Below are 21,108 nucleotides of genomic sequence, written 5' to 3' on the forward strand. Positions count from 1 at the left end.
TTCCTTTGGAATTAATAATTAGTTCATGTTACAAAAGCCTCTTGGTTTACCCATCATTTTGGCTAACAATGAAAACACAACAAAACGCTATCAGGGGCTTCTGATTTGGCACTATAACAGTGCATGAAGTGCCAGATGCCAGGATGTTGGTAGTTTGCCTTATTAATTTTCATACCCATATTCCAGACAAACCTAATATATTCTAATTAACTGGAAAACAAAACAAAACAAAACAAGAAGAACAGACATAAACCATACCAGGCAAAACAAAACAAATTTAATCTCATTTTGTGTAAGCTTCCTTCCTCCCTTCTTCCTCTCTCTCAGCTCCAGGCAGTTCTCTTCTGTGTCTCAAATCATGCTGAAAATAATCCAGTGAGTAAACTCTTGGCTGGGGACCCCAAATGTTGTACGGTCAATGGATATATCCCCTGAAGACTTGCCTTACATCTAAAATGGAATATAAAGGACTTTTACTACTATAGCAGTTAAAAAAATATATCCATTATTAAACTAAGGGGTTATCATTCATGGCTTAGAAACCAAAATACTGAGCTCATTCTTTAAAATCCATCTTGTCAAAGCTGGTTATAAGACAATAAACAAAGGCTAATGAACAGACGACTCACTATGTCATGTCTAAAATTAGACTGCATGACATTTTCATTGTCATGGGCTTGTGGAATACACAAAGGCTATTATATTATTGTTATAAGCATCATATGTATCTTTATCAGTTTGTTAATTACAGCTAGTTCAGTATATTGCTAGATCAGTGGGTAAGTGACAGCATAATTTCTTACAGGAAAGAAAGACAGAGTGGGTATAAACAGGGGTAATTAGTACAAATCGCAACTCTTGCAAACAGCAAGTCGTCTGAAGTTCCTGGAAGAAACAGCACAAATAGGAAGGACAACATTACCTCTGTCACTACCTTCCTGCCAGAGGTACCGGATCCTCAGACTGACTCAGTTGTTTATTTTATCCTCACCTATACAGCCCAAATAAGCCTCATTAGCAATGCCCTGTTGTTTAAGCGAGAGGCAGCATGAGCATTTATGGCAGCACAGGATAAGAGATGACAATGTGGAGCTGGGAATAAGAGGAGGGATGGGAGAAGATGGGATTTAGATAATCTGAAACCACCATGGAATCACACCTTAAACCGCTTAAAATAAGCAGGCTCATTTTGACAGAAATGAGTTAAAGAACAATCACATGAGTGGTGATACAGGCAGGCTTGAGAAAATGGCATCCTCCAGCTGCAACAGAGATGAGCAAGCAGGAACAGGCTGAGGAGATGGACCTGGCGGACCTCAGTTCACATCATGGTTCGCACATGCCTTATCATACCACCTGAAACTGCACGTAACAGTGATTCTGACCAAGAGGAGAGTTAAGTAATAAACTTTAGGCTAAGAATTCTGAAGGGAAGAAATCCAGTCATGTAACTGACAGGTGCGAGAAGAACTGTGCTCTTGTACCACTGGAAGAAACAATAAACTGAAACTGAGCAGGAAATGTAACAAAAATTTAAATCAAAGATGCAAGATTTTTTTAAAAAAAGTGAAGTTTTTAGACTTTGTCTTTATGACACCAAAACACGTATTTCTTGAACCATCTGGGTAGTTCTAATTTCTAATGCTTCCAATTAACTAAGCTTTTGTAGAATGTGTTGTTTGATCTATATGCAGAAATACTTCAGTATGCTGGGAAGTGGCAAATCATAATACAGGTCTGATGCGACTCCTTCACAAAATCAGTTTTGAGCTCTCATTACCATAATGATGCTAATATAGTGGAAATAGCTCAGATAAAGAGAAATAAAAGTTAGGTGCTGGATTATACAATGATTTAGAAAATCTATAAACACTTGAAGTGTGCATACACTCATGATGGAGAATTTACGAAGTACAGGAAGTTAAGATCAAGAATAACAAAGCGCAGATTTGGAAGGAGAGAATTTATGAAAGCTTACTGTACAACAGGATATTTTAGACCCTGGAATAGCCTCACCAGGAACCAGCAGAGCTGCACTGCTTGAAAACTTTAAAACTACTGAGGATGAAACAATGTACAGAAAGAGTAGTTCCACACTGGCAGAAGGGTAGACTGTTTGAGCTAACAAATCCATACACATCTCTTCCTGGACTTAATAAAAGACAAGTTCAAATAAAAAACAGAATAGATGCTAAATAAATATTAAATATGATGAGGACAAGCACCAACAATAGTAGTTCTCCTTTTCTATGTGACTCTAATACTGTAATTGCCTCATCCATTCAGTTTAGTTTCATGCGTGTCTCCTTGTCCCCATGTCACTTTCATCTTACAATTATAATCTGTACTACAAAATGAGAAAGTAACATACCTACAATTTTCCTCAAGTACAACTGATTATAGCATTCCTTGAAATGCCAGAAAATTGGCTTTCCTTTCAGACTATCTACACTTCTATACAAAAGCACTTCCAGTGCAGGTTTCTGCTGCCACGGCTGTTTTGTAGCCCGAAGAATAGATTTTTTTTTTTGGGTGTCGATAATAAAAAGTAATAAAAGCACGACACATCCCAGAGTGATTGAAGCTACTCTTAATGATGAGGTAGAGATGGGAGCATGCTCTTTCTCCCTTGTTCTGTCAGTCACTGTGTTAGGCCATTTAAAGATCACCCAGTAAAAGTCATCGTCTGATTATTTCCACCCTTAATGTTGATAAGGTGAAGAGCACCAATAGTGTCAAGAGATAAAAGTCATTAGAGGATTTTTTTAACATACTCCAACTTCAGCTGAAAGAGCTCTTTCTCTACATTTCTTTCAGACTACATTTGCACCTCATATTTTCGGCTTAGCAGCATTTAAACCAAACAACCCTCACCCAAAACAAGTCAAGCTGTTTTGGTGTGGAAAACCTCTTTGGCTGCACACTAATGAAAGAATTTGCATTTTCATAACTCAAGCCCCTAAACACACGACTGTGGCTAATTCTGGGAATTTAATTAGCGATCACAATCAAGGTGACTTTGAGAAGGACGTTGATGAGGAAGTTCAACCTTGTGTGTTGAAGCCCGGCACCCCCCACCCCCCCAATGGGGCGCTCCGGCCGCGCCGTGAGCCCACCCCCGCCCGTGTGCCGCCACCGCGCAGTGACGCGTCTCCTCAGAGGAAAGCGCCCCCCGCCCCAACGGTCGCCCGCAGCACGCGCCTCGCCCCCCTACAGCCCCGCCCTGCCTCGCGCCCCCCCCCCCCCCACGCGGGGCGCGCACGTGCTAGCAGGAAACACCGCGTTGCGCACGCGCGGGCGGCCCCCCTCCCCGGCTTCGGGGGTGGGGAGGGGGAAGGAGGAGTCCCTATCTCCGGGCGCCTGATTGACTGATGTCATTCCCCAGCTCCGTGCCTCGCCAGCTCATTGGCTGCTTGAGAACCGCTATGTGCATTGCTCTTCCTGGTTGGCTGTTGCCGCGCGGGCCGTTGCCCTATCCTAATTCGGGCCACGCGGATTAAGTTCTTTAACACTCCCTTCCAGCCCTAGCCCCTCCCACCGCCACCGCTAGCTCCTTCCTCCCCGCCCTTTCCCTCCCTTTCATTGGCCATCATCGTGCTTCCACCCCGCCCACCACCGCGCTGAGCTCCCCGATTGGGTGGCAGCGGGCTCCGCGCCGTTCCCCCCCCTCCCTGCACCGCGCCTGCGCTGAGCTCGCGCATTTCCCCCCCCGCCCCTCCCGCGAGCCGGCGAGCTAATAAAGTTTTGTTCGGGGGTGGGGGGAGGGGGGAAAACCCGCGGCGTCTTCTGGCCCCACCCCCTCCGATCCCCGCCCGCCGTCCGGGAGCGGCGTTCGCGAGCCCGGCCCCTCCCCTTCCCCCCCCCCCCCCCACCCCGCTCGGGCAGGTCGGGGCGGGGGTGGGTGTTGAGCCGCGCGCGCGCGCTCGCGCTCGCGACAGCGCCCGCGCGCGCGCCGGGCTCGAGCCGGCGGCATCTCCCTTCCCCTCTCCTCAGTCCCGCTCGGCAGCCGTGGCGGCAGCACCAGCCTCGGTAGCGGTGCCGCGTCCTCTTCCTCCTCCTCGTCCTCCCCCCCGGGGCACGGTGAGCACCGCCGCGTGGGGACGGACTCGCCTTCCCCCGCCGCGCCGGGGCGCGGAGCCTGCCTTGGGGGTGCGACAGGACGGGGGGCAGCTGTTCCCCCCTGCCCCCAATTGTGGGACCCCCCTTTCTGCGCTGCCCCGGCGGGAGGCCGTTAACGGCTGAGGGACGGGGCGGCTGCCCGCGCTCCCAGCTCCCCCCTGCCGCACACGCCGCGGCGCAGCTCGGCAGCAGCACTCCGCTCACCCCGCACCCCGCGCTGGGACGGGCGGAGCTGCCTGCGGCGGTCGCCCCCCGCCCGGCCGAGGGAGGGAGCGGGCGCCGCTCTCCTCGCGGGTCGGCGCCGGCCCGCAGACCTGTAGCCGCCCCTCGTCCCCACGGCGAGGCGACGGAGCCGGTGTCGCCCGCCAGCGCTCCCGGGTGGGGAGGAGCCGCGAGGGTCCCCTCAGGACAGGGGGGAGCTGAGGGGGTGATGTGGTGCCCGTGACGGCCGGAGGGGAGGGCGGCTGCGGGCGCCGGGACAGCCCGCGCGGAGTGAGCGCCCCGGCACCGCCGCGGTCCGGAGCTGCCGCTGCTGCCCCTTGTCTGTGCTGGCGCTGGTGGCACTTGTCACCCGGGACTTGGCTGGGTTTTCTCGTGGTATTTTACGCCTGTCTGATTGCCTGGGAAACTTCCTCAGCCCGGTACAACTTTGAGCAAAAAGGGTGTGTGGCGGAGGGGAAGGCTATTTGCTTTAATGTTACAGCCGCTGGAAGACACAGCTGACAAGTTCCTCTTAAAATATAACTGCAACATCACTCCTTTAGAGGAAGCGAGATCTGGAATGTAGGACTGCATGAAAAGCACTTAATGTCTACTCCTTTTGTGTAATACGAGAGTAGGCAAGGCTTTTCTGTGCCATAGGACTCTCCATTGGGAGGTTTAATACCTCTTAAAGTATTCTGAGGCTTTTCAGAAAGATCTTAAGTGCAAATTGCTCCTGCTGTAAGGCTGTAATCCAGTCAACTGAAAATGAGTTTGGGTGTTTGGGGCGATGGCTGTTGCTGTTTTTTGTCCTTGCCTGTAGTAAATGCAAATGCAACTATACCACTGCTGGACATAGTTTGAAATTTAGGTTTATTTGCTGTCTGGTGGCTCTGACATCTCTTTCTGAAACTTGCACATGCTTTCTTCCATCTTGGCTATGGCTAACCTTGTTTAGTTGAATCTTGTATTATTTGTACTTCCAAATCTTGTATAATGTCTGCCACTGCTTTAGCAATATTTAATGTAGTTAGGGCTTTGGAGGGCTATCTTGATTCCTGTTTGCTTCCCCTCATAAAAATCTTTATAAAACTAAGAGACTGAGATTAATCTTTTTTTTTTTCCCCCCAATTCAACAGATGCAGTTTATGTTGCTTTTTAGTCGTCAGGGGAAACTGAGACTTCAGAAGTGGTATGTCCCATTATCTGACAAAGAAAAGAAGAAAATCACAAGGGAACTTGTTCAAACAGTGTTAGCCCGCAAACCGAAAATGTGCAGCTTCCTGGAATGGAGAGACCTGAAGATTGTCTACAAAAGGTTGTTCTGTCTCACTAACCTCATAATTGCCATACATCACAAACAATGTAATAAGTAGCAAGAAAATAGTGAAGGTTGATTTCACCTCCCTTCCTCCCCCCTTCCCCCCCCCCCCCCACTACTGGTTATGGAGAAGTATGGGGTTTGAGGGTTTTTCCTTGAATCTAATTTGATAACCAAGTAGGAATCATTCATGTGTGGAAAATCACTCATGCATTTAGAAATGTGCTGAAGAAAAGAGATGAGATTTCCTTCTACTTTAATAAGAAGTGGTTCTTACTAGTTCTCTGTGTAGATGCCCACAGTAAGTAAATGCATACAAATATGAGGCATGCATGTATGATTTAATAGCTAATAAAGAAAAACTAAATTTTATAAATATTTACATCAGGCAGTGACTTCATAAATCAGCTGCAAATGAAACTTGCTTTTAAAGGCTTATAGAAATAAGAATATTACTCTTATTTCAGAGTAAATAGATTTTCTTTGCTAGGAATACAAAAAAGGAGTATCTCCTAATTTGAGAAATCATGCCTAACTTTCTTTTGGTGGAAGTACTGTATAATTTTCTTTGGCAATAGTTTCATTTCTCACTTGCTTCTCCCTAACTTTTCGAAGGGTATGTGGCTAGAACCTTTTTGCTTTATGCTGACCTTTAGAATGTAATGCAAAATAGAAATGTGAAAATACTTTTCTGCACAAATAACTGTAATTCTTGTCCTGATTTGCTAGGATGCATTCCTTCCGTCTAAAGCTGATGCTATGAAACCTTGAATTAACTCCCTTCCCTAGTTGTGTAGAAACTGTAGTAGGTTTGTGCATTCTTATTTCTCTTTGAGATAGTAAATAATTTCTGTGCTGTAGCATACTGCCGTCTTTTCTCTGATGGGGAGAGAGAGAGAATCAGACTTGAAATTAAGAGTTAGTAACTCTTCTCCGAGGATTAGACCTTTAGATCCTGATCTGATATATACATCAGTGTGTGTAACGTCATGCATGTGAACGTTACCAGTGTATTTGGGCATAGTTCTCTTACACTTGTAAGAATAAGGATGCCTCCATAGGGAAGGAGGAAGAACAATGCACAAGGTTGCGCTTAAAGAAAGCATACACAGTTTTATTCTTCTACCTGTTGATTTCCTCACAAAAACTTCTTGTGCATACATGTAGACAAGCTTGCTTAAATGCTTTATGCATTCCCTTAAGTGATGGTGTATGCAAGTGCTCTTTCAGCTGGAGTTTTATGGGACCAGACAAGAAAAAATAGGCACGAGTAGGCCAGTGTGTTCCCCTCCTTGCCCAGCATTGCAGAGCAGTAACTGTTCTGGTGAGGAGCTGAGTCCACACAGCTGTCCTCCCTCCTTGTTTATTTACTGCTGTTAACTATTTCTTGTCATACCCTTTTATGCCTAGCAAACTGGTGGAAATTCAGGTATGGGTGTTGAAGATGCTCAAAGCAGTGATGTTCATATATTGTGGTAGCATGCTGTGGGACCTGTGGTCAAGAAGAATGAAGTTAGCTTGTAGATGTGTGTAGACCATTTGGGGCTGGCTGTAGACTACAGTCCATCTTTTAGACTGCTGATGTGCACAGCTGACTGCAGTAGCTTATTTCACTGTTTGTGAACCGGTCTGGTACAGTTAGCCTATAAAATCTTTGCTTAAGATAAGCTTGTATCACGGTAATTAATATCTCAAAATTTCTGTTTTGCTTTTGTAGGCAAGTTTCATTAGGCTAAAACTTCACCAGAAGGATTGGGTGTAAGAAGTGATAGCGAATTTAAATTCCTGTAATCTGATAAGAATAGCTACTTGCTGCTTTACAGGAAATATTTTTCCAGTCATCTTACGTTAATTAAAGTTGATGAGTACCAACTAGCATAATCTCTTTGAAAACAGAGATCTGTTAGCTCAGGAAGATAATCCCAAGAAGACAACCTTAATAATTAGAGTCCAATAGTTTCTGAAGGATGGGTGACCAAAAGAGCTAGACAATATCTGCAAAAGCTTTGGGTGATTTGTCATTTTCCTCTAGTTTATGAAGTTGCAGAAGGTGTTCCCAGTTGTTCATAGACAAGAGGCTCCTGAACTGTATCTGCTAAGATGTGTTCTCATCTGATCTGTTTTTAATAAAGGTCTGAACCTCCTAGTGTAAATGTTTTTTTACATTAACTATAAAAGCATGTGCATATTGCTATTTTCATTGTATGGTATATTGCAGTCAAAACTAGAAATTGTAGAATAACTGCTTTTTACATAAATTTACTTTGTTAGCATTTGGTAAACTGAGATTATGGGACTTATTGTTGACTGGTAGCTCAATCAAGGATTCTTCTTTTTATACTGCAATACATAACTACATATGGGGTATTTTAAAATTGTCGTGACTTGTGCTGCTCTTAATGTTGTGCCAGTTATCAGTTACTTTAAGGTAAAATAACCTTAACTGTAGGTTACTTTAAAAACTTGAATAAACCTAAGTTTTAAATGAGAGGGTTTTTTTTACCACTCCTCCACCCCCATTCTTCCCTCTCTCTAAAATAAAGGTCCATTCTGCAAACAGTGCACATCTTTAGCACAAAGTATTTTGATCCCCTGGTACAGTAATGTTAACTATCTGATGATATGTGCCCAGCAATTGACATGATCAGTATCCCTCCTTATGTACGCCTTTAATTGCCAACTATATCTGTTAAAAATGATGTAACAAGTATGAAGCTCTGTAAAACTGACTGAATGCAATGATTATACTGAACTAGGTGCTTAGATATGATTATTTTAACTTGATCAGGCTGTCTTTGTAAAATATCCCAGCTCTTGTGTCACTAGGAGGACCTCAGGATCAAGAAAAAGAAGCTTTGTCTTATAGAAGATTACACAGCTTTTGTTAATTTCTAAAACAATTGGGTTTTTTTAGGTTTGAAATGAGAAACTGTGAAAGAAATGCCTGTCTTGGGTGTAATTATTATTATTGATGATTTCTGTATCCTTAAATGAATAGTAACTGGTCTGCCTGCCCTGGAGTCTCAGAACTTAATGCTTTAGTAAAGAAACATGTAAGTTCTCTGAAGGAGGAAAAAAGTCTTGCCGAGCACAGGTCCCGTAGTTATAGCTGTCACTGTGTCAACGATGGCAAACTATCACCAAATCTCAGATTCTTGAGCTCTCTTAAGTACCTGCATGCTTCTTAAAGGCAGCTTTGTTGTCATTTTCAGTTCAGCTCTCCTCCTGCCAAACTCTGTAGGCTTTAAATTTTTGCAATTAGAATTTGCGTGCAAAGCTACTTAGATGCTGACAGTCATGTAGCTTGGAGCTTTACCTTGTGTTGCTTCCAGGGATGACTTCAAGGGGTGTTCTCTCATCTGGTAGGAGAATGCCACTGAATCAGTAGGACTTGAAAAGTTATGCTTTGCCAATGGTGACCTGATCCATGTCATACCCCATAGGACTGAATCTGGCTGTCAGCTGAGTAGTTAAAGAGAATTTTGGTGGTTAAAACACTGCCTACCAAATGGGTAGTTACTGTTACTGTTGTGGAAAGGCTTGTGTATTTGTTTCCTTCTAACAGGAAAACTCTAAAATGAGCTATCTCTAAAGGCAGGAATTTGTGTAAGTATTTGTGTCTCCTGTGCTGCTTTTCTGCTCTTTTGTCCATATTATGCTCTTAGTTCGGGTGATTTCCCCTATTGGTTTTTTTGCTTTCTAAGGTCCCCTTTCTGACAAGGATAGTATGGTTATTGTAAAATATTTCTGTAAATGAGTGCAAGCAGCTGACTTGGGTTTGAGGATTCTGCTAATAATATTTACTGTGACAAGAAATTGTAATAGGAATAAAAAGGGCAAAATGTTTCTTATAGACTGGGCCACAGCTGCTTTTCAGTGTGAGATGACATACATTATTATGGAGATTTGCCTTTCCATTGGGTGTGTCTGAGGGCCAGTGTTCTGTTAGGCTAGTTTGGAAGAAATAACACTTCTGCAGAGTAGAAACTTTTTCAGCCTGAGTACAGAAATCTGCTCATTTCTGTGTAGACACTCTTCATGTAAGGTTCTAGACTTGACAAAATCTCCAGTTTGTCTGCTCAAGAATGTATGTTGACACGTTTTTCCTGAGCCCTGGCCTGGAGAGAGGGGGAAAGAGATGCAACAAACTGTTGTTGTTGAGAGAGTTTGTGTCTTAACAAATATATATCTTTGTCTGCAGTATGCACATGCCCTTTGCAATTATGGTTGACTCGTGTATACTCTTCCTTTTTTTGCAGAATAGGCATATTGGATCTGAGTTTGTTTTCTTTTGTTGTCCAGTCCTTCATTAGTCGTGGCTCCTACTCGAGAAAACTTGAGAAATGTCTTCTGCATATAATAATAGATACTTAGGCCTCCACTTTGTGTTAAGATGCCCACCAGGTAGCTTTGTTTCTCAGTAGTCTTTTCTCTGAAACTGAAATATTTGAGTCAAATCTGATTTGATGAGGTCTGCTGTTACGAGATTCAACTTGTGTCTAAGCACTGGAAGGGAACAGTTTGACTATACGTCATTGTAATCAGTGCTGCTCATCTGAATATGGAAAAAGTTTTGTTTAAATGGATTTAGTCTGAGTGCTACTAGTTAGAGTAAGTATCAACTAATGTCCTAAAACTAACATGGAGTTTGATTTAGAAATTTCTTGTTAGGTTTGAAAGCCTGTTTTTTTTTCCTGTAGAGTATCACTTTCCAATACCTTTTTAAAACAACTTTGTCTAAAAAAAACCTTATACAAATTGCATCTTGCAAGCTACTACAATGAGTGTAAATATCCTTGAAGTATTAAAGTTAGAGACAAAAGCAACTGTATAAAATCAGAAAACTGTGCTCAGATGAGACTTCTGATGAATTAATAAGTCACAATGGTGAAGAAATAAAAGAACGGGGGAATTTAAATGTTAGGAGATGTCTCACCCAACATCTGAAGTCAGGTTTTGTGGCAGGATAGAAAGAAATTGTAGGCAGTAACTTTTTTATAATACAAAGTTTAAACTTAAGGATAAATCTGATTCTGATCATTTGTGCATGATGAAACCATATTAGTTTGATTCAATTAGAGCAGAGTGGAAGTGGGACTTGCAAATCATAAATGATGCTAGCTTAGGAAGTGGGAGACAAATTTTAACAGAAATTGGATAGAAGCTTTCCTCTGAGTACTGAGATGGGGGTATTTACAGCACATCAGACTTAGGAGCAATAGTCCAATTATATTCTTGAGGTTAAGAGCTTGGGTGAAGTTTGGTTTGAAATTGGCAGAGTAGGTACTGTTATTTGAAGAAGGACAGGAGTAATTTGTTCTTTTATAGCCCTGAGGTATTTAGCTGAAGATGTCTTTGGCCGTGCCTATGCTAGAGGGGTAAGATTTTTTTTTAATAGGAGCTAACACAAGAAAGCAAGATGCTGTGTTTTTCCTGAAGGCAGACAAGGCAAATGGTAGTTCATTGGAAGTGCTAGCAAGAAAATGCTTAACATGCTCTTCATGGTGGCGGGGGGGGGGGGGGGGGGGATTTTATTTTTTTTTTAAAAGAACAGACTTAGTTTGAGGTGATGCTACTGACATCCTGGAGCAAGCAGGGAAACTCAAAGATATCCTGAAAGAGAGGGTGAAAAGGGCATGAAGTTTAATTGGCCAAAATCCTCTGCCCCCCCCCCCCTTATTAAAATGCTTAACTATAGCAAGAAACATAGGTGTAGGTCTCCTGTATGGTAGTATTGATATTCAAATAATTTCGTATTTTTTCCATATTACAAACCAAAAATTTATTGCATGACTTCTTCCAGCCAAAAACTCTTGAGAATTTCTTCTGGTACTTACTATGTCCCAGCTGATAAAATTCCTTCATAACCTTTAAAAGATAAGTGCATTTCTGTGTGTGGGAGAAGAATATGCATCTTCTACACTTGGTATTCACATCTGAATGACTTCTTTTTCAATAGAGTTAGCTACTCAAGGAATACTTGTTGTTGCCTGTTACTCTTTCCAAACAAGCAAAATAAAAGCTGTTCTTGGTTCACTTAAGTTACCAGTTACAGCAAGTGTTATCTGAGATCTCATTTCTATCATGTGTATCTATCTGTATGGTATATCATTTTGGCACTTACTTTCTTAGAGAAGACTGACTGGATTTTTCAGCTTTCCTGTTTCCTTTTTGCATTAGGTTTTTTTCAAACACCAAGAAGTGTATGGAGGGTTACAGTAGAATGGATGCAGGGGTCTTTTTGTTAAAAGTGGAAGTCAAGATCATATCTGAAGTAAAGAATTCTTTGTCTTCCGGATGGAAGTGGATTGCTAGTGACTTGTAGATGGCCTTTCCCTTAGCCTAGTATCAGAGCAGTTGGTACAGACTGAGTTGTTGACTTGATAGCAGTTGGGGCATTTGACATTTGTTAGTGTTTTGTTATTTGGTGTTTTTTTTTTTAAACTCTCTAAAGACAAACTTATGAACTGTAGGGATTACAAAACTTGGTATATCTTAAATTGCTAGTTCATTTTATGTGTCCTAGTTAGCACATTTTCAGTGGTTGTTAGTATCCCTATGTGTAGCTTGCGTGTTACAAATTTAAGGATGTACTCTGATTAGTAGACCAATGCTTGGACATTAGAGATAACAGAAAAAACATGTTGCCTCAAAACTTTGACAGGAGGCTAAAAAATTAAAAATATATTTTCTTTTCCAACCACTTCTGAGGCTAATTTAATCCCATCAGTTAAAGGATGATAAAGACTGAAGTCTTGCTTGACTCAAGCAAATCCCTTTCTGTGCACGTGTATGTCTGCTGATCTCTTAGCCGTTCTCCTGGTAATACTTGTGAGGCTCCTTATACAGAATAACAGTATGGTAGTGGACTTCAGTATGAAGGACTGCTGAGAACTTAACACCTCTCAAATTTATTCATTTTGCTGATATTCTTATGCTAATGTAAAGATTATTTTGTTATTACAGATATGCAAGCCTTTATTTCTGCTGTGCTATTGAAGATCAGGACAATGAACTGATAACTCTGGAAATAATTCATCGCTATGTGGAACTTCTTGACAAGTATTTTGGCAGTGTGAGTTAGTGCTGCTTTTTGGTTAATTTTTTACAGATTCATAGTGTGTACTATACTGTGTTACTTTTAAAAAGTGCTGTGGCATAAAACAAATGACAAGCAACTAGATTTTGAAAAAGTGTATCTAACAAATTTCATGTTTTTTAGTAAAACTAAACTGATAGTTGACTATGTAACTGTTAAAATAGCAAATTAAATGAATTTGTGGGAAGATGACTGTTGTTAATGTCACGTTAATTGCCTGTATTTGTTGCATTTCTTAGTACTCAGTGGTCTCACTTGAGTTTGGATAAAATCTTATGAATCCTTAGCTTTCTGTCCAGTCTCTCAGCTTTCCCTCTCCTTGACACTGCTCTTTTGTGTGTATTCTCCCCCCATGACCACTTCTTACATCTGCTTCCAAATCAGGCAGTTGCTTGTGAACTAATAGCAGGGGTGTGGAAAGAGAAGACAGACATCTGCTTTCCTAGATACCAAATTCAATTGGAATGGTATATATTAGTGCTTTTAGAAGAACTCCTGCTCATCCTTCTGCAGCCTTTGACTAGGACATACACAGAATGAATAAAAAATGGAGAATAAGGTGTTGTAAAATTTCTGTAAGACTGTATGGAGTTAGATAAAATCACTTCGGATAAAGCAGGCAAGAAGAGAACTTTTACAGGGATATTCTTATGCCTTATAAACAGCCATATAAGGCTGAAAGTTATGAATTAAACTTTTTTTAAAGCTATGAAAACACTTTTCAAAGAAAGAGGCTGCAATAATTGTTTTTAACTGGAGCAAAAAAGATACATTTCATTTAGTTTGGTTTCAAATGAGTGATTTGTGTTGCCCCGTGTCTCAAAAAGGTATAGCCTAAGGCTAACATCTTAATTTGGTTGAGCTGAGAGCAAGTTAAGTTCTGTAAGAGGACAGGTCAGTACATGGTATCAGCCCTGTTTGCAGTAACGCTCAATTTTCTTTCCAGGTATGTGAACTTGATATCATCTTCAATTTTGAAAAAGCCTATTTCATTCTGGATGAATTCCTTTTGGGAGGGGAAGTTCAGGAGACTTCCAAGAAAAATGTTCTCAAAGCTATTGAGCAGGCAGATCTTTTACAGGAGGTAAGCAAATTGAACTTCTCTGGCCAATGCATCAGCATGCTATGCTGTGATTAGGGAAAGCTCCCTCTTCTCTAAGCTTGTAGAAAGTGATTTTTAGCATGCTTGGCATGTAGTCTCTAGTTACTTCTCCTAATTGTGCAATACTGCTACGTTATCTGTTCTTTTCCTCTTGTTTGTCGTGTGTGTGTGTAAACTACTGTGATCTTTGTTTTGCTAGAAGTGCAGATGGCTGTTTAATGCTTTATACCTAGGTACTTATAGCTCATTTTGCTTTAAATTAATTTTGTTCATGTCTGTTTTCTGTTTCTTTTTATTTATTTAATCACCATTATTTTTTTCTCATACCTGATGCATGTTCACTTCTTTACTGTTTCATTGCTGAAATCCAGAAGCTAGGCTCTCTTCTTTGAGACTCATTCAGGTATAGTTCTTATTCTAAAGACCTTCTGTCCTTCTGCTATAGTTAGCTTACTTGAGCACGTTTCTATCTTTAAGCTGACAAAGCAGTAATAATGGAAGTATAAAAACATTCAGTCTTTGAATGCTTTTGTTTTTCATTACTAGCTTTGGAGAAAGAAATACAGATTGTATCTTTCTTTTTCCGTTTGGAAAACACTTGGTGGGGAGGGGTTCAGTGTTATCAGAAAATTTAGTAATATTTCCTTCTTGTTCCTCCATCTTCATAGTGTTTTTATCTGTACTTACTGTCTGTAGTCTTAAGGTTAACATTAGGTCTCCTGAATGAGTAAATGAAGGCCAAAAAACTCTGGTATGATACTGAGGGAATAATCAGTTCTTTGTGCGAATCTGTGGAAATACACAGTTTAACAGGGATGTTAAACCTTAATAGTTTTAAAATGCATGGAGGTTCACTGGTAAGATTCTATATGAATGTAAGCTGTTCATTTTTTTTCCCCTTGTGAACCTTCAGTTTGTTCCGTCCTGTGAGTTAATTGCTTAGTTCTCGTACAAGCATTCTGTGTTCCAGCTGGTACTTCTTTTTGTTGAATACTGTGTTATTAATAGGATGGGGAAACACCTAATATTTTTTACCCTTCTGATTGTGTTTTGTAATCCTTTTGGTGTACAGGAAAATCCACATCATGTCACAGTTCTTGTTGGTCAACAGCTAGCTAGCGTCATGAATAGGGTCAGCCATTGCACACAGATTTGATATCCTGTTGTTCTCGGAAGCAAATATATGAGCTTATTTACAGCTTGTGTTCTGAAGCAGTTTCTCTCAGTCCCTCCTTTACGCTTAAAAGGGATTATCTTAACTGGAAGTTCTTTTACAGTTTCCAAACAAACAAAAAAAATCCATTTACTTGCTCTTAAAATCTTCTGCTGTTCTTTCTGTGAAAACATGCAACAAATTAGTTACCTATTACAGTCTGTCTCCTGCAAATACACAGTTAATTACACATATATATGTATATAAATAGAATTACAGTATTTTGTCTTATTTTTGAATTTTATTTTCACCATTTTCCTAGGGCTCTTCTAAAGAAAAATGCACACTATCACTAGGAAGTAATACTGGTATTTCAGCCTGAATAACTATTATCCTCTTTTTACTCTTAGTTACATTTTCAAGTTAAAAATGTGTGTACAAAAGAAAGTATCACTCTTTCAATGGCAGTCTTTTCCCATTGCCCCGATAGCTTTACTCAGATGTATGTCTCTTCTGAGATCGTATAGCCTTACTTTTCCTATCCCTATGAAATTTTATGTATGGTTTGTCAGGGTTTATTAACTCTTTTTTATTATTTTTTTTTCCTGATTAAATTGGTATGTAACAGTCTGTCGTGGCTCCACTGTAGTCTTAAGTTTAATGTTTTTTATGAACTAATTGATGTTTTCATTCTAAATAGAATGATATTGACTGCCAGTCAAATGTAAAACTACTCCATGCATCTGCTTATTAGTTTATTTAGAAGCTTAATTTGAATATAAACTGAGATTTTCAAGTTTTTTATCAAGTCGTACTCTTTCTGCAATTTTTTTTCAATTATTCTTTTTTATTAACTGTTGCTATATGCATACTGAGTCTGGTGAAGAAGGTTGTTAAAAAGTCTCTGGTTGTTAAAAACTTATTTTATGCTTTTGGTTAATTTCTGCTTCCCAGAATGCCTCAAAGAAACCTACTGGAATAAAATATATTTTGATTCCAAATGCAAAACATTTCTAGTATGTTTGGTTTTGGTCATGTCATGTTCTAATTATGTTCAAGAAAAGGACTTTTTGGCCCTCACCTTTGCTTATTTCAAAATTATCAGTCAGTCTTGAATACACTACGTTATTAACTAGCTAATGATAGATACAGTAATGTAGAAAGCCCCTTTAAAGATTAAAAGCTGTACAGACTATTTACACAAAGAAAAATCATTGCAAATAAATTAAGTGGCTGTCTGGGTACATTTTAAAATAAAACATGCAGAAGCATAAATTGCTGAATAGTGAACTGGTTCTCAATAGCCTTGCCCACTTGTATCCTCTGTGGCAGTTTTCCAGGATGTGGTTCTGTTTCTCAGCAACTACTTCAATGTGTCATTAAGTTCCTGGTGCTATGCAGTCCACTTATTAATACTAACTGCTTGGGTCTATGTGACTGAAACATAGTGGTATTTTGAACCTTTTTTCACTCTTTGGTTTCTTATTAGTTCTTCAATAACTCAGTTCACATGTTCATTCCCTTCTCCCCATTTAATACCATCTGACAACTTATCATTAGCCAGTAATCAATACTGACAGCATTATATGAATGGTAGTAAAACTAGTTATTCCAATGCTGCTTCCATGCTTCATTGTAAATCTATTGCTGCAACTAATTCTGTTTAAACAAGTATGCTGTGTAGTGTCTTGTTTCATAATTTTATACCTGTTTTACTGTAGAAGTTTTAAATACTTAACTAGTAATTGCAAAGACATGCATTTCTGAAAAGGTGATACATTGCTTTTCAGAACACCTCAATTCTTGTACTGAGAGAAGAAAGTTGGCAGATGCAGCATGTTGTTGCATAACATGCATATGTGCAGTAGCTGAAACATAATCATGTGCCCAACTTCATGAAATTTTTTTAATGCATGAAACTGTAGCAACACAATATGTTCCATGGAAAATAAAAGATTTTTTTTCCACTTAAATAAAAGTTTAATATTTGCTGTGTTCTTATTTGATGGTCCAAGAGTGACTACAGTATACATAATCTAGTATTCAGCTTGTGGGAGCTCATGGTCGTTCCCCATGCTAAAACAATGAAATTGAATGTAGCTGTTAACAATTGCCATATGTATAACTGGCAGTTAATATAATTTATGAAAGCTAAACTAAACAGAATTTCTGTCTCTTGATCTTGATTTGAAATAGGAGCAAGTTCCTAAACATTGGCTTCTAGTGAAAACTTGTTTACTTACATTCTGTGTAATTTTTATAAAAGTATTTCAGAAATCACCCTCATTTTGTCCACCATTATTCTTTTAGTAGTTGATTACAGAACATCTAAAATACTATTTTTCTAAGATAAATCCCAATAATAAGGCTATCACATTTCCTTATTTCTGTCAGTATTTTAGTAATGATCAAAAATGTAAAAGCTGCATAGATGTGTTTTCTTCTGCTCTTGCAGTTTGGCTTCAGTTGGTACCTATTCATCCTTCTGCATGAAAAATAATAGATACGCTATTTCAGGCCCCCAAAGCCTCCACCTCATCTTATATCCAGAAAGGTGCTTAAATCCTTAATGCCAGCTGACATGGGTTAATTGCCTAGGGATGCTATGTAGATTTAAGTTTTCAATGTTAGAATGAGCATTTTCTTGGACAAGAAATGAAGATTTAGTGAATTGCCTATATATGCCATGGAAATTTTGCTTTTGGAGATGGAATGTGCTAATTGACAACTATAGGTATTCATAATAGTGGGAAGATGGCATTAGATTGTCGTTGGATTATGACAAAATAAAGAAATTTTAGCATCGGCAATTAGGAAAGAAAATTCTGATATTTAAACCTATAGTGGGTGGAAGCACAAAGTTTTTTTGTCTGCTTTAGGAAACAGCCTTTGTAAGCAGCTGTTTCTTATTACTCTCCTGAGAACCTTACCATAATTAATGTAGTTAATTCAGTCTTTCACTTAATGTTAACTCTTAAATATAGACTCCTGAAATAGACTGCCTTCCTAAGTTGTCAGTGACATTCTGTGCCTTGGCTATACCTGTATTCCTTTCAATGTGAAAGAAAAATGAATAATGAAATCTTTACAAAAGGAAGATCTGAGTGCCTTGATTGTGATGCGTTCTTCACATATAACTCCTAACGTAGTCAGTGTTTCAAATAGTAAAGCAGCTTTAGACTTCAGTTCCTAAGGCATATATGTTCTTGATTTTACGAACAGATAATGGTCTGTAATTACATTTTAGGACATATTTGTGGAGAGCTATATGAGAGTTACCGTGCATGGGGGAAGGGGGAGGAGGGGATATGCAATTAGTTAATTATTTAAGGATTAGGAAATACTTAAGATCTATGTTGACTGGGAATCTGTCATGACTGTTAGGAAATGCAGTAAGTTGTGGTAGTGTTTTGGTAGCTGGCATCCTTTGTAAACTCAGTTCAGACTTCAGTCCCAGAAAGATGTTGAATATGTAGCAGAGAAGAGATAGTAATGCAGTTAAATTGCCCGTTTTTTGGTTTAAATATAAAGAGTACACCTTACCTGGTTATATTAAGGGTTTTGCCTTTGTTACTTTGGTCAAAAAAGAGAAAGTGGACTTATGTTTTTGGTGTTGATTTGAGACACTGATTAAGAACCTATCACCTGGATCTTGGTTTTATGTGATAGCTGCTACAAAGTGTACTTGTTCGTGACACAAAAATATTGTGACAAGTGTCATGGGCAAGCCTCTAAATAAACACAATAATTAAGTCCAATTGGGAATGTGCATTCAACATATTTACTTTCCCTTTCAGGTATTGCATGTTTTCTTGCTTGTGCTGTTTAAAATGCTTTTTCAGTAGTAGGTAAGGAAATGCACATGTGTGTGGAAATGGCTGTTTGTGAGATACTCTGGACTCCAGAGGTAGGTTTGTTTTCTAGTGTGTGGAATATTATGTTGCCTTGCTTGTTCTTAAAAGACTAGCATAGTTTGTCACAAGATGTAATGTCCAAAACCAAGATAAAGCATTTTGGGACTAAGCAAAGAGGGCAGTTGCTTGTGTGTTCATTTTCACACATCAGTTGAACAGGCAGTTGTTTTTTTTGAATGAAGAAAACCTTGTATGCATTATGATAGAAAAATGTGTTCCCTGCCATGCTTGACTGCAGTGGTGCTATATAAGATTGCATATATAATAGGCTTCGCTTTGGAAGAATTTATTTGCACCTTGTCTTAGATAAATTAGGTTATTTGTTGTTCAGTCATACTATGGATTATTCTTGTTCTGAAAACTAGACTTTTTTAAATGCAGTGTTCACAGGATACAAGGCAAGGAGATACTAAAATTAAGAAATTTTTGATTCTGTGGAACTGTGTAAATGTGCTATTTCCTAACTTGTATCAGTTCCAAACTTTGCCACGCTATAAGGTATTCTTTATGTATGTTTTGTGTTAATTATTTCACTCTTTGTAGTGTTCTGTTCAAGAAAAGAGTGACTTAAAATCTTTATAGAATTGCATTTCTAACCTCATATATGGATTAAATGTTTATTGTTATCTTGCTTATCACTGGCTGTCCTAAAAGCTGTTAAGTTCATAAACTCACTGATAAAACCTGTCATTGTGTTCTTGAAGCTGTCACCATAGTTCCCTAAATAACTAATAAACATTCAGCTGGACTTTAGATAGAATGAGCAATAAAAATATACATAATGAGGAATAGCTTAGGAATATCACTTCTCCTTGGAACAAACATCTAAAGACAACTGGTTGTCATTTTAATAACTGTGACTGTTAATATCAAAGATGCCTTCATTTTTTTATAGATATTTTTCAGCTGTCCTCTTTGTACTCTGGCATAGGCTTTCCTGCAAATACTTACCAAATCATACTCTTTATTTATTTAGAAAAACAGGAGCTGGGCCAGAAAATGAGTAGCTGAAACTGCATCTCTGTTTTTCTCCTAAAAAGAAAAGAGAGAGAAGTAGTTAACCTTTTCAGTTTTAAAGTCTTCTTCAAAAAGTGTCATTGAGTATCCAGGAAGTCATCATGAAATACTCCACCTCTCCCCATTCTCAAACTGCTTTGTTTCTGATCACTGAGGTATTTAGTGATCCATATCGGAGTCACTGATTCTTTTTCTACAAGTGCAATTCAGTGTCTTAATGTTCTTTGTGAAGCTCCCTGCTTTTCTGGATGTGTCATGACACTTAATACTTCAGTGTCATAGCTTTGCGGGCTGTGATTTCTAAATGCTTTAGAAATCCAGTTGTCTTTCCAGAAATACGTTGTCAGATCTTAACCTATCCTTCACTTCAGGAATTGAAAATAGAGAGCAGTCTGCTCTTCACCTGAGCTGCTTTTGTGCAGACTTTTGAAATCTCATTTTAGTAAATCTGTCTCCATAAGATTCATCTCTTTTCTTGGCTGCTTTATTTAATCGAAATGTGTGCATGTAGGATGCAAGCAAACTTACTCTATTAAGAAAATCAGAACCTGATTAGACCTTCGTAAGTGTCAAAAAGATGTGAGGAAGGAATCCTCCTTGTAAGTATTAAACATGCATTCAGTCAGTTCTGAAAACTGAAACATTAGGTAGTTTTAATTATAAGTAAGACAGAATAGTACAAGCTTAGTCTTTCTTAGCTACCCAGTACACCCTCTGCTGTGAATTCAAATGCTAATGAACAACATGCACTTCACATAACTGGCTATGAAATTGATTATTCAGTGGTATAAGCAATCATTATAGATCTGTTAAGGGTCTATTATCTGTACACCGAACTCCTGATAGACTTTTTTTAAGAGTTATTCTTCCAGAGCTGTCTGTAGAAGCACTGTGTCAGAGTGATGTGATGAAAATTTTAGTACTGCCACATATACAATTCTCATTTTCAGGAGTTGAGTTGCCGGCTCTTGGTCAGCAAACATGGCAAATTCATTAAACAACTGAAGATGTATCTTATCACAATGAATACAATGAAGACATATCTTATCTTCCAAATTAGATGCTCTTTTTAAGCACATTAATCTGCATCTTGGTAGAATATATTCCTTGAATTTGGCAGAATGCTGAAAAGAGCTGTTAGATGTTTGAACCCTGAGATAGCAAGGAGAAAATTCTGTTTTA

The 21,108-nt window shown here is 39.4% G+C and overlaps 1 protein-coding gene and 1 long non-coding RNA gene across 13 annotated transcripts in view; one reads left to right on the top strand and one right to left on the bottom strand.

Moving 5' to 3' along the window:
- Positions 1-3,912: 3,912 nt before the first annotated feature.
- Positions 3,913-21,108, top strand: part of AP1S2 (adaptor related protein complex 1 subunit sigma 2) — a 31,808-nt gene continuing 14,612 nt past the window's right edge. For 10 of the 12 annotated variants that reach the window (XM_064499789.1, XM_064499824.1, XM_064499805.1 and 7 more), the window contains exons 1-4: positions 3,915-4,080; positions 5,460-5,638; positions 12,608-12,716; positions 13,687-13,824. In XM_064499789.1, coding sequence (XP_064355859.1) covers positions 5,460-5,638; positions 12,608-12,716; positions 13,687-13,824 — 426 coding nt within the window. In that variant the 5' untranslated portion in view covers positions 3,915-4,080. Of the gene's footprint in view, positions 4,081-5,459; positions 5,639-12,607; positions 12,717-13,686; positions 13,825-16,785; positions 19,447-21,108 lie in introns of those variants that run through there. The other 2 variants (XM_026120715.2, XM_064499759.1) reach the window with 2 other exon arrangements.
- Positions 12,661-19,941, bottom strand: LOC135324170 (uncharacterized). The gene is made up of 2 exons (XR_010385522.1): positions 19,861-19,941; positions 12,661-15,177 (listed from the first exon to the last, which is right to left on the bottom strand). It is a non-coding gene; the product is annotated as an uncharacterized LOC135324170 (long non-coding RNA).

Source organism: Dromaius novaehollandiae, chromosome 1 (genome assembly GCF_036370855.1).
Source record: "Dromaius novaehollandiae isolate bDroNov1 chromosome 1, bDroNov1.hap1, whole genome shotgun sequence".
Classification (NCBI taxonomy): Eukaryota; Metazoa; Chordata; class Aves; order Casuariiformes; family Dromaiidae; genus Dromaius; species Dromaius novaehollandiae.